The 13,788-nt window shown below is 38.5% G+C and overlaps 1 protein-coding gene across 1 annotated transcript in view; it reads right to left on the bottom strand.

Moving 5' to 3' along the window:
- LOC113358738 (pentatricopeptide repeat-containing protein At4g31070, mitochondrial-like) overlaps positions 1-9,607 on the bottom strand; it is an 11,667-nt gene extending 2,060 nt beyond the window's left edge. The window contains exon 1 of the mRNA XM_026602393.1: positions 7,611-9,607. Coding sequence (XP_026458178.1) covers positions 7,641-9,482 — 1,842 coding nt within the window. The 5' untranslated portion in view covers positions 9,483-9,607 and the 3' untranslated portion in view covers positions 7,611-7,640. The remainder of the gene's footprint in view (positions 1-7,610) is intronic.
- Positions 9,608-13,788: the final 4,181 nt, after the last annotated feature.

The following is a 13,788-nucleotide window of genomic DNA, read 5'->3' as shown; positions in this document are numbered from 1 at the left end:
TTTTTTTTTTTTGTTTCCTTGCAGATTTTTGAAGATTGGAGCGAAAGACAATTTTGCCAAAGCTTGTGGTGATTTACTTAAAGTTTGGGAGCGAAAAGCAAAGCTAAAGGAGCGAAAGAAGAAGATTTTCTTTATTTTGTAAAAGAGAAAAAAAAAGAGAGAGATTTTTTGTTTTTTTTAGGCTTTCATTTTTGTTTTTGCACTTTATTTTTGGACTTTGGACATTTTATTTTTATTTTTTATACCCTACGGAAGGGTACCCTTAAATATAAACTGTTTGCAGGGAAGGACGACGATTACAATATCGTCTCGGCCCCTCGGGTTCGCACACGGCATAGGAGTCGTGGCCCGAGTCGACTTCAGCGGTTCTTCGCCCGTCTGGTACGGAAGGTAAAATTCTAAACACCCGCGAATCTCCTGCAAGCGGGTTACTGGACTCCTTAAGGTGAATATATGTTGAGGACTTGAATATGGACTGTTTTTAAATTCCTAGTAAAGGGCAAGGACTGGACCATATAAGATAAGGGTTCGGATTTCATCACCGCTCCCTTCTTGCCCGCCTTAGGAAAACGAAACCTAAAGCGAACCTAAGCCTAAAATTTGGACTAGAAAGAGACCTATAGGGTATCGAGCTTAACAGGACAATCATTCGAAAAATATTGGTTACTCTTTTAAGCACACCTCGAAGTTCTTGACGGTTTCTGCGAGTTGAATGCGTGACTGCGCCGCATTGGATCGGTGAGGTTTTGGGTATCAAAGCTCCACTGAGCTTCCCTCGCCTCGATTCAACTTGCTTTAACTCGGATTGATTCCATAGGGGTTTGCTCAAATTGTAACGAATTCCCTTTCGAAGGATTAGAAGCTGGTCTAGAAACAATCTAAGTGGAGCCATCATGCTTGTTGTTTGTTAGAAATCTTTAGGTTTGCTGTGGTAAAGTCGAGTCAGCCTGCTGTGTGTTTGCTAGAACCTTCCTGTTAGGATTTTTTTTATTTCTTTTTGAATTCTTTTTAGTGTATGCCCGATTTTGTTAGGGCTTGGAAAAGAGATACTCTAGGTCGATTGATTAGCGAAAAACCTAGTAGTTCTTCTGATTTAAGCAGGGAGCTCGAAGACTCTTCTTTTGAGAGCCCTGTTTTTGGAAACTTCAATTTTGAGAATTTATCTCTGAGTGACAAAAGTACCCCTAGTACTCCAGTTGTGCCAACGATGGCAACTTTGAAAGATTACATGTTCCCAACTAGGACCAACCGAGCTTCATGCATTAAATTGCCAGCCACTACGGCTAATTTTGAGATAAAACCTAGTATTCTTCAGATGATCCCTATATTCTTAGGAAAAGATGATGAGAACCCTTATTTTCATATTAGGGACTTTGAGGAAATCTGTGGGACAATTAGGATAAAGGACCTTACCGATGAAGTCTTGAAACTTAAGATGTTTCCCTTTTCTTTGAGAGACAAAGCCAAGACCTGGCTTAACAACCTACCGTCTGAATCCATAGAAACATGGCAGGAACTTATCGCCGCCTTCTATATGAAATTCTACCCTAAGCATAAAACTGCAGCTGTTAGGCAGAAAATTAGTGCTAGTGTGCAACAAGAGGGAGAGTCTCTTTATAGGTTTTTAGAGCGATTCAATGATCTCCTATCTCAGTGTCCTCACCATGGATTTAATAATATGAAACTTGTACAGATTATTTATGATGGTTTAGACTATTCGACCAAAGCCATGGTTGAGTCTATGTGCGCTGGTGAGTTCACTAGTAAAAATGCTGATGATGCTTTTACCTTCTTAGGAGCTATCGCTGAAAAATCCCAACAGTGGGAATCTTGTGTTGAACCCCCTAAAAGACTCTTGGTCAATAGAAGTAGCACCAATGTGGTAGATACGAGTTTTGGTTCAGATGCTAAGTTTGCTGCTTTATCTAGAAGGTTAGAAGCTTTGGAAATGGGTCAGTCTAAAAATAGGTCCCTTGTTGAACCTAATAGAGCCTCTCAAGTCTTTAGTTGTGTAATAGAGCCCGATAATTCATTTTGGGAAGGTCAGGTTAGTGAAGAGCAAGCCCATGCTGTCTATAACAATGCTAGGTTTGAGAACCGTCATAAGTTTGACCCATACTCAGAAACCTACAACCCTGGTTGGAGAAACCATCCTAATTTCTCTTGGTCTAAGGGCCAGAGTCAAGGCCAGTCTAGCAATTCTCAGCCTCCCCCAGGTTTTGGTTCTAAGAACTCTTCAGGTCAAACCCAGTTTCAAAACACTTCCGAGAAAAAGATCTCTACCTTAGAGGATACTCTCACTATGTTAGCAAATAACCATGAAATGCTAACAAAGAACCACATGAGCTTTCAACAAGAAACTAAGCAAGAATTGAAGAATACTTCCCAGAGTCTTGCCAAATTAGAACTTCAAGTAGGACAAATAGCTAAGTTCATAAGTGAGAGAGAAGATGGAAGGTTCCCTAGTCGTACTGATCCCAACCCAAAAGGAGAGAAATCATACAATCATGTGAATGCTGTCACAACCCTTAGGAGTGGAAAGAAAGTTGACAACAAGGTTGCCATGCCTGATAGTGAACATGCTGTAGTTCACCCTGCTGAGCCAGAAAATGAGGAGACTGATAGAGTCTCCAAGGAGACCAATGAGGGTCTTGTTGAGCCCGGCTTTGTTCCCAGAGCCCCATTCCCACAGCTGCTAGTTCCGACTAAGAGGGAGTCCAACTTTAATGATATATTGGAGGTTTTTAAGCAGGTTAATATCAACCTTCCATTATTAGATGCAATTAGGCAGATTCCCTCTTATGCCAAGTTCCTTAAGGACTTGTGTACGCGAAAGCGTAAGCTCAGTGTCCAGAAGAAAGCCTTCATAGCTAGTCATGTGAGTTCTATTATTCAGAATACCACTACTCCTAAGTATAAAAACCCAGGGTCCCCTACCATTTCATGTACAATAGGTAAGTACCGTGTTGAGAAAGCGTTGCTTGACTTAGGAGCCAGTGTGAACTTACTGTCATACCATGTGTACCTTAAGCTAGGACTTGGTGAGATGAAACCTACCCAGATAACACTCCAGTTAGCTGATAGGTCCGTTAAAATCCCTCGTGGTGTGATCGAGGATGTTCTTATTGAGGTCGACAAGTTTATTTATCCAGTGGATTTCGTGGTCCTAGATACCCAACCTGTCCCCGACCCATAGAACCAAATACCTGTGATTTTAGGTCGCCCATTCTTAGCTACGTCTAATGCGATCATAAACTGTCTAAATGGTATTATGAATCTATCTTTTGGTAATATGACTATTGAGCTGAATATTTTTAATGTAAACAAGCTACATTCTGAGCTAGATAGCACATATATTGAAGAGGTGAACATGATAGGAACCTTAGTTCAGGAGTCATTACCAAACATCGTACCGGAAAATACATTGGAGAGTTGTTTATCCCATTTTAGCCTGGATTTCGACGATGATAGTAACATTGAACAAGTAAATGCTCTGTTGGATTTTGTTCCTATGTTAGATATTGATATATGGAAAGATAGGTTCGAACCATTACTAGCTTCTGAGTCTATCTTAATACCTTATTTAAAAGAGCCTCCTGAGTTGGAGTCTAATTATACATTTTTAGGCCCACCCGAGTCTTTCCCTGTGATTATAGCCTCCGATTTGGATAGTGATCAGGAAAGTAGTCCAGAGACCGTGCTTCAAGAAAATAAGGAAGCCTTAGAGTGGACCATAGAAGATATGAAGCAAGCTGAGGATGAACCACCTGATTATGACTTAGAGAAAGCAATTGACCTTTTTCAAGAACCCGATGGTCTAGAAATTAGGAACATTGTGACTAGTCATTGTAGAGGCACCCAAAATTCTAAGTTTGGGGGTAGAGATTGTCAATTATCCCCAATAGAAGTCCCTAACTTGGGACTCAAGCCTAGTGCATCTGAGGTATCGCTTGAGTGTATTCAGACTCCACAACCTGATCCGCCTGATAATGTCCAGGAGAAAATCCAAATGTTAGAGACCCGTTTTTCGGATGAATCTGTTTGCCGAGACACTCATATGAAGCCCAAGTTGGCACCTCAGATAAATCCAGTTGTCTTGCGAGAAACTTTAGATCAGGTTTTGCTCTATCTGCTCATTTTTCTGATCTTGAGCATTTGTCTCCTATTTGTGGCAGTTCTATTTGGTCTTATGGACCCACAATTATTTCGACTATTGGTATACGACTTTGGAAGGTGAAAATTCTTTTTGAGGTATTTGATGTCTAGCTAATGACTATAAATTTAGCATTTACTAGGAGGCTCCCGCGTTCATGTGATACGGTAATATCCTTCCTTATTTCTTTTCCCTCCAGTGGTAATAGTTTCTCCTTGTTCATGCTTTTAATTTCATCTTTAGAACATTGAGGACAATGTAAGATTTAAGTTTGGGGGTGGGGAAGAAACACTTTTTGTCACCTTTTTGCAATAAATAAACTCCAGAGCCTAGAAATTTATGCCTATTGAGGATTGCACTAACTAATCTAAGTGGATGGAAGCATTTTGATTGTAGGAGTTTGAGGAACCAATCTGATTAGATGGAAACATCTAAAGAGTCTATTCATAAAAGCACAGAGCTCAGGTGTTAGAAATAACATGATAGTTTCACCATATCTCGTTGAGTCCTTTTCACTTCTATTTTTATTTTATTTTATTTTTAAACTATGTTTCTCTAAGTGATAGGTGGGGCCCACGATTCAAGTTGTTACCAATGCTAGGGTGAATTAGAGTGATTGAGATACCATGAAAAAAAAAAAAAAAAGAAAGAAAGAAATTGAGACCAGACCATTTGACCAAAAGGAATAAATTCAATAAAGTCGACCACTGGTACCCTTGTATATGCCAGTTGTGTTGACCTAGAGTTAGGTTATCGACCACTGGTACCCTTGTATATGCCAGTGTGTTGATATTAGTCAGACTGGTATCTCAATCCATTAGGATAGGTTCATTTTGGCGGAGGCCTTCAGACAGATATGGGAAACGTCGTTCACTTAGTAAACATCAAAACCATCTATGTTTTTCTATATCCATCTTCTTGATCTATCCATGTGATTAGTTTTGACTCCGAATATGATGTCCATAGTGCAACTATCTGAGTAGAGCTCTGTCACTTTATATGAATTTTAGTATGCTTGAGTGCAAACTCGTGTACAGCAATTGGAATTTCGCATCAGGGTACTTCTTCCTGTAGTCAATAAGTATGCCAACCAAGGAGATTCTTTAGTGCCTTCCAAGGTTCTGCGTAGATAGCTAAGGTCTGGAGTACAGGTTTTGTGGGTATATCTCTGGTAAGCCCTCCCGAGACTATAACTCGGCCACTAGGGCCACCTAGGGGTTTAAAGGCTTATTGCATACGCTAAATGCAATCGACGATGCCTGCGACATTGAGTTAGGATTTTATTTTGTAGTTTTGATTTGCTCAGGACTAGCAAATAATAAGTTTGGGGGTATTTGATAGACGCATTTATGTGTCTAATATAGCCCAATTGTATATTGTGTTAGTACCCATTTCTGTACTTATTATGGCTTTTTATGTCCCTGTAGGTATTTCTGGAGAAATAAGCTTTTGCGGCGAAATTGGCTAAAAAAGTGGTTTTTGCGCTCGTGGGAGAAAATTACTATACGGACTCTCACTTTGGATAAGGGGTGACCCATTTCCAGGCAGCTGCTAAAGGGACACCAGAACTGGATAGGGGGAGGTCTTCTTCAAATTTCAAATAATGGTTTTTGGCGGGAAAATGCATGCAGCGAGGAGCAGATTTGGAGATCGAATTTCTACGTGATTTTAGGAGATTCAATGGCCTAAATCGGTTTCTATGGACTGTAGAAGATCACTCAAGCCCATTACAATCAATTGGATCCGGCCAATTGGGCTGGAATGGCCGAGAGAGGGTTTCAAAGTCTCAACAGAGAGACGTGTTCTGTTTCGAGTTTAGAAGATTTTTGAGAGATTTCTGGAGGACTTTGACGCTGGATTAACATGTACATGGTCTTATTCAAGTCTAGGGAAGAGTTTGGTAGCTATTTTATAGTTAACAGCACGTGAAAAAGCTCAACAGAAGCGATTATTCTCTCAACAGCGCAGAGAAGAAGAAGAAAAGAAAAAGTCGGAATTTATACGAGATATTTGGGGTCTGTGGGATATATAAGAGTGGTTTCAAGTCATAAAATGGGTTAGAAAAAGTTTAGAGAGAAAGAGGAGAGAGTTCAGAGCCGAAACAAGGAATATACCATTGATTGATGCTGCTGCTGCTGCGAGGAGGAAGAACGTGAAGAACAGACTCTCCAAGGCCGTCGTTTATCAACAGTGACATCGACTGTCACTTGTGGGTCGTAGTTCTTCAACGACAACAACACTTCAGCTTTGTCGTTGATTCTGGACGCCTTATGTGGGTCGCAAAATTCTGTTTTACATCATTTGCTTGTCTTTCTCTTCATTGTAAAACACTTTTGAGCATCAATGAAATATTTTGAGAGGTTTTCCAACATGATGAGCAGCTAAATTCTTGGTGATTGAGGCAATGGAGGATCTATTCACTCATGTTTGATTGGTAAATTCTTTTTATAAATTCTTAATTATTTATTTTATTTAATTCACTTGGATCAATAAAAAAAGAGATAAAAATGGTTTTCTTAATTAGTTGTGAATCAGTTTGATGTTTTATGCTTAGAATTAATTCTTTGATAAATCATGCTTAAGGATTACAATTTAATATTTGGACACCTTATAGATTAAGAAGTGATTTAATGGAAAAAGAGCTAGATAATAATTATGAAATATTTTTGTAACCAATCAACTTGAAGTAATAGTGAATCCGGAGCCTTAGTCCATTTTAAATCTTGACATCACTCTTTGAAAATTAATTTGCTTTATTTTTATTAAAAAAAAAGTTACCTTCACAAGTTCGAAAAGAACCCCTTTTACCACTACAACTACAATCACTATCTGAAATACATCAGTGACAGGACAGGAATCTCTAGAATCACAAACGTGTCAAAAGGGGTTGAAGTGGTGTTGACAGAAGTCATTAAGTGTCGCTAACTAAGGTAACTAGTTTGTCTAAATCCAGTCTGAAAATAGGCTAATGCATGATTCCCCATTATTGTTAGATGAAAACCTGGATTCATCGACACATCTAATCACTACTTTTCAGTTGTGACAGATGGGAAGTTTATATCTGTACCTGAATCGACGTGTGTTACATTTCAAGTGAAGCCACAAATTAGTATTCTTTCTTTCTCTTACAAGAAATTTGCTACGACGCGAAACAGTTAATTGAGAGAGGCCAAATATGTAATTACGGCTATGAGTTGCGAAAGATGACAGGAAATAAATAGGGTTCTAGCTGAAGCAAATGATGCTAATTGGCAACACAAGTTCCATAGTTCTAAAACTGTAGTGGCGACAATGTGCAGATAATTAGAATGAACTATAAGCTTTTTGTTCCTTCTATGTTTCTTAGAAAAATTTATCAGAGCTCTTAGCATCATGATAAGTTCATTAGTTACTTCAGTGGTATGCAAGATATTTGTTGGTGTGAGAATGATTAGAGTGGGTCAAATTGAATACTTACAAAGAACTACTTGCAGAAAGAGATAATGAGCTAGAAGATACTGGCTCCTTGTTTAGCTCCGCAATCAGGTTCGATCCAGCTGTACCCATATGACTTTATTAGTCCTTTGTTTCTCATACCTCTCCTTATTTCTTCAACTCCGAGCCAGTTATTCATTTCTGCAGAAACCATAGAGTGTAAGGTATAGTTTGCTGCATTATCAGGCTCCAAATCAATAAGCCACTTTGCTAGAACTTCCGCCATTTTGAGTCTACCATGGACCTTACAAGATGATACCAAAGAGCTCAAAATTGCCGCGCTGGGTTTCATGGGCATGTTACTTAAGACTTGGCAGGCTTCTTCAAGCTTGCCAGAGCGCCCAAGAATATCAATATAGCATGCGTAATGCTCTACTGTCACACTTATGCTCTTATTTTGGATCACGCTGTTGAAGAGCTCTTGACCCTCTTCAATGAGTCCGGAATGGTTACAAGCTGATAGAGCAGAAAGGAACGTTATTCCATCTATCTCAATCTCTGTCTTTTGCATTTCGCGGAATAGCCTCAGAGCTTCTCTGCCATTCCCATTGAGAGCATAACCATGGATGATGGCACTCCAAGATATATAATCTCTTGTATGGATCTCATGACTGAAAATCTTGCGAGAAGCCTCAACGTATCCACATTTTGCATACATATCAATGAGGGAATTCCCTACAAAAACATATAAACTCAATCCAGATTTTACAATGTACCCATGGACCACTTCAGCATGCTTCACTGACAACAAAAAAGTGCATGCATCAATAATTGCAAGCAAAGTCACGGAGTTTGGTCTGGTTCCTGCCATCCTCATTTGTTGGAAAAGCTTCATAGCCCTTCCTGTATCTCCATTTTGTGAATAACATCTGATCATTGAACTCCACATAACAACGTCCTTCTGCGCTGATCTCTCGAAAACAAGTGAAGCATGGCTAAGTGTTGCCGCTCCACATTTACAATACATATCTAGTAGAGCTGCTTCGAAACGAGATTCTGAATCAAACCCATGACGAATCGCATACCCATGTATCTGTTTCCCCTGCTTCACATCACTGAAATGTGCACAAGCAGGTAACACTTCGATAAGCGTAACTCTGTTGGGTTCAATACATTCTGTAATCTGCATTGTTCGAAATAGCTCAAGTGACTTACTAAAGTTTTCATTTGTAACACACCCGGATATCATAGCTGTCCAAGACACTTCATTCCTTTCAATCATTTGACTGAACACTTCTAAAGCCGTAAACACATCAAAACATCTAGAATACATATCCACAAGAGCAGTGGATACAAAAACGGAAGATGGTGAACTGGTCATCATCCCATCGCAGACAATGCGTGCATGAATTTGTCTACCTAACCTCAACTCCCCAGTCTTGCCACACACTGACAGAACACCAGCAACCAACTCAGGCTTCTTAGGTTCCTGAACCAACAAATACATGTCCTTAAACTTCTCTATTGCTTCGACAAAATATCCTTGCTGGATATAAGAATTGATCATAGAATTCCAAGTGATGATGTCTCTTACAGGCATTGTATCAAACACTTTACGGGCATATTCAATCTGACCAGACTTTGCATACATAGAAAGGAGTGAATTGGATGTAATCGATTCCAAGTCGGAACCAGTTTTGATTGAAATGGCGTGGAATTGAATACCGATAGGAAGGAATTGGGTCGGTGAAACAGAGCATGCTTTGAAAATGGAAGGAAGAAGTGAAGAATAAGCGTTTTCATGGAATTCAAGATTTCCAGGACAATGGAGTTGGAAAGTTTTGGCAAATTTGACTGTTTGGTCAAACAATCCTTTTGAAACCAGATCATTGACTTTCTTATTCATGAGATTCATGACTGGTGCATAAGTGAAAGAGAATGTGTGACTTCATCCGATGGCGCCACCATTACTTGCCCCTCATGAAGCAACGGAACTCATCCATTCCGGTTACCGAAGAAGTCAAGTGTGCGTTTTTAACATTCTGCGGGAACGGCTAGGAACCCACAATCATGGTCTTTTTTCTTTTATAGATAAACTTAGGCAAGGCCTAAGTTTCATTGGATTGTCCAGACCGGAGGCCGACCCACTATTAAAGTTCTTACATGCAAGAGCAATACTTAGAGATTGCAAATTTTGTAGTGTGTGAACGAGTTTTAGACTTGTTAAGACAAAAGTTACAGGCTGAATTCTTAAATAAGTGTCTTCATGCATATGTTGACTTTCCCTGTAATAGTTGCGGTTGAATCTTCCTTTGACAACTTGGATATAGAGAGTGTGGAACCTTTCTAGAATTTCATTGCATTCAGCTTGTATTTCTATGTTCATGTGCTGCTTTTCCTCAGCCCAGTTGAAAGCTAGATCTGCTCCTCCTGTGGCGCCTCTGTCTCCCAATTGACCTGAGTGTCCTCTGCTATCAATGTAGTTTCCTGCAGAATCTAAGATAGTTAGAGCAGAAAAATACTGTAAACTGTCAGGATCCTGTATTGTGCATATTTTGATTATGTATCCATAATCCTGAGGCTGCTGGGAATTCAGAGCATAGGACCTTGTTGCATCCCTTTAAATATCAATAGCAGAATCAGTCCAATAAGTAGTATTTAGGACATGAGAGCTTAACTTATGAATTCTGTTATAATCACAGAGGTGTTGCTGAATACTAAGAGAAGTTCTCTTAGAATTAGGTTTTATGTTCTGGAAACTAGATCACATCTAGCCTTCCAAATAAACCAGCATTTAGTTGCATAGATATTAATGTTACCACAGTTACTAGTGGAATGAAACCAAGTGTTGAACCAGTCCATGAAGTTTGTGGTATGATCAAACTTTCTATGGTTCTCTCCAATTATATTTTGCCAAACTTCAGTTGCTGCTGGGCAATTGAGGAACATGTGTGTCATGGTTTCCTCCCCACTGTTGCAAATTTTGCATAAGGGATCAATATAGTGGAGAATGCCTGCCGTTTTTGCATTAGTGGGGAGAATTTCATGAGCACATTTCCAGAGAAAGATTTTTATAACAGGATCTACTTCCAACTTCCATAAAGCTTCCCAATCTCTTGTGGTTGAATCATTCATGTATAGATTCTCTATTTTTGCCTTGTACAAGGCTTTTACAGAGAATTTTCCTGTGTTGCTTAGCTTCCATTGCATGCTGTCATCTTCCTATGAGTGTATTTCCAGGGATGAAATAATTTGATCAATAGTGGGACTAAAAATCTGTTGAATGAGATGAGAGTTCCATTCCCCTTGTGTTGTCATGAGATGAGACAATAGTTGAATACTTTGGGGACAACTAGCAGGTTTTATGAGTTTGTTAGTAGAGTTAGGGATCCATAAATCCTCTCAGATTCTTATTTTGTTGCCTTTGCCAATTCTCCAAGAGCAATGTTGTTGAATATTTTGAATGCCTTCAAGAACGCCTTTCCAGATCCAAGAATCACCATCCTTAGCTTTGGTGTTCATATTTAGAACATTTCTTCCTAGTAAGTACTTAGCATCCATCAATTGAAACCACAGAGAATCCTTATCCTGCTCCAATCTCCATCCTATTTTTGTTATCATGGAGCTGTTGAAGAGTTCCATGTTCATAAAGCCTAGACCTCCAAGATCCTTTGGTTTGCAAATAGCTGTCCAAGCCTTAGGATAGTAACTTGTAGGGTTTTCTAGATTTCCCCCCAGAAGAAGTCCCTTTGTAATTTGTTTATGTCTTGGCAAGTTTGCTTGGGTATCCTGAAACAGTTCATTTGATAGATGCTGGCTGTGGAGGTGACATATTTGATTAGGATTTCTCTTCCAGCAGGGTTGAGAGGAGTATTTTTCCAGCTTGATAGTCTGACTTTCATCTTGTCAACTCTTGGTTTGAAGGATTGAATCTTGCTCATGTGAGTGAAGAGAGGAGATCCCAAGTACTTGTCATCAAGTTGTAGAGCTTGAAAATCATGGTCTCAAAATGCCCCAAAGTAATCGAAGTGATAATAAAATAATTTATTCTTAGAATTTATTTTAAAGAGTTACTGAGTTACATGACGCATATCCTCTGAAATCTAATAATACTTGGAGGAGTCTTTTAAGCCCATTCTTCAATCTTTTGGTAGTAGGCTTAAAACTTGGAAAATAAAAACTCTTAATATTCCGGGTAGAACCACGATGGTTAAGAGTGTTCTTAATACCCTCCCTTCTTATCAAAATGAATAGTTTTAAGATCCCTAAGGACTTGATCAAGAAAATGGACTCTATCCAAATAATATTTTTGTGAAGTCATCAAGGTAACAAAGGTTTCGAGTTTATTGGTTGGCATAACTTGCAAAAACCCAAGGCTCTAGGTGGTTTAAGTTTTAGGAATCTTGAGATTTTAAATAATGCTCTTCTTAGTAAATTAGCTTGGAAAGTTTGTACTGCCTCTGATAAATTTTTTTTTTGAAGCATGTCTATGTTGATGACTTGTGTTTTCAGATCCTAAAAGCAAAATATGCTAAGGATAAAAAATTTCTTCAGCTTGACAAGCTAAAAGTAAAATACTACTCGGAGGAGAATTCGACCATACATTACACAGTCATCAACTCTCGTAAATTTAGATGGGATATCTGCTAATTTGAGTTCTACTAATAGAACATAAAAAGACTCATTTTGAAGTAATTTCAAAAAACCGTCAACCAAATATTTTTGATAATATCTAATTTATTTTTGATTAATTAGTGTTGATTCTGTTGATTAATATATGTTTAATGTTTTTAACCCAGGGATATCCACTAATTTAATTGATCATCATATATGAACTTTTATTTTTTAATTTAATTTTTTTGTGAAAACATCAACCAAGAATCGGTCGCTGTTCATATACTTGTAGGTCGATTCTGAGGTGATGTTTTGCATTCACGAGGACCACCTAGAATCGACATACATCATTTACTAAATAAACCGTTTACCAAAGTCGATGGTTGTGGATGTAAATATAAACCGACTGTTTTATACTTTCACAAAGCAGGAATCCGTTCATAGTTTTGGGAAATCATCACATTACATAATTTAGGAAATTAGCGCATTGCATAGGATAATATAGTACGCGTATTCCGTAATCTTGCACATTAATACATCGTTAATGGACCGTCGAGCACGTTTGTATACAACACCCTATATTCCTGCGCGTGCATGAGCATTCTTTACCCGTTTCATGTATGCCATAGGCTATTGAATCTTTCGAGTTGAAATTAAACGAATTACACGTTAGGATGCAAACTTTAGATGAGGAGATAGGTATAAACATGTCGAATTACTCAATTTTTCACTAAGAGGAGCATGTGGATGATGATCGTTCACCATTTAGCTAATTTTACAAAACTCAAGATTATTCTTTTTGATGTATGCGAATCGAAATGTTAAGTCTCTCCATCTCCGTGTCTTACGACTCTCGGTGTGCTCATAATTGAATTCTTTGACTCTCTTTCAAAACATAAAATAAAGTTCATCAGAACGTTCGCGGAAGACGGGAATGAACGATTTCACGAGCTCTACATTTTATTCAAGTTCACATGCCATTCTTGGAGATCTATTTGAGTAGTGGATCAAGTAGGAGTGGCTAAGAGTTACAAGTTTGGGGTAAGATGTGCTCGAGAAAGAGGTTGTCCTCATATAGATGAAGACTCAATGACTAGTTATTTTGAAATCAATTTCATTAATCGGTGTTAGAGAGTTGCTCGGATGAACCCACCAAGCGTTGGTATGTCAAGTTTGGTTGTCATATTTCAGCTTCAAAACTCGAGGCTGCTTAAATTGATTACTAGAATCAACTTTGTTAGGTTAGACTAGAAAAATAGAAATGTTGAGGCTCGCTTGTATTGCTATGAAGAACCTGAAGACAAATCGATATCAACGAACACATCATCCTTTTATTGGAGGTTAGTAATACAGACTTAACTTGTTCCAAATCTATATATGTTTCTTTCAAGTTGTTTAGATTGAAAACATAACATAAGAAGTACTTTATGTATAAATCTCTAGTATCAGTGACTTGATCATTTCATTATGATAAAAATTTCAGGGAACCATATACTAGTTGTCTTATGCAACTTCGGTATATTGGATTTCGAAGTATAACATAACTATTTTGACTTCGCAGATTCTGAAAATGCAGGGGTACCAAGTACACCACCAACTTTTTTGTT

The sequence above is a fragment of the Papaver somniferum genome, chromosome 3 (assembly GCF_003573695.1).
Source record: "Papaver somniferum cultivar HN1 chromosome 3, ASM357369v1, whole genome shotgun sequence".
NCBI lineage: Eukaryota > Viridiplantae > Streptophyta > Magnoliopsida > Ranunculales > Papaveraceae > Papaver > Papaver somniferum.
Note: the sequence above shows the minus strand (reverse complement) of the source record. Positions and strands in the feature narration are given on the sequence as shown.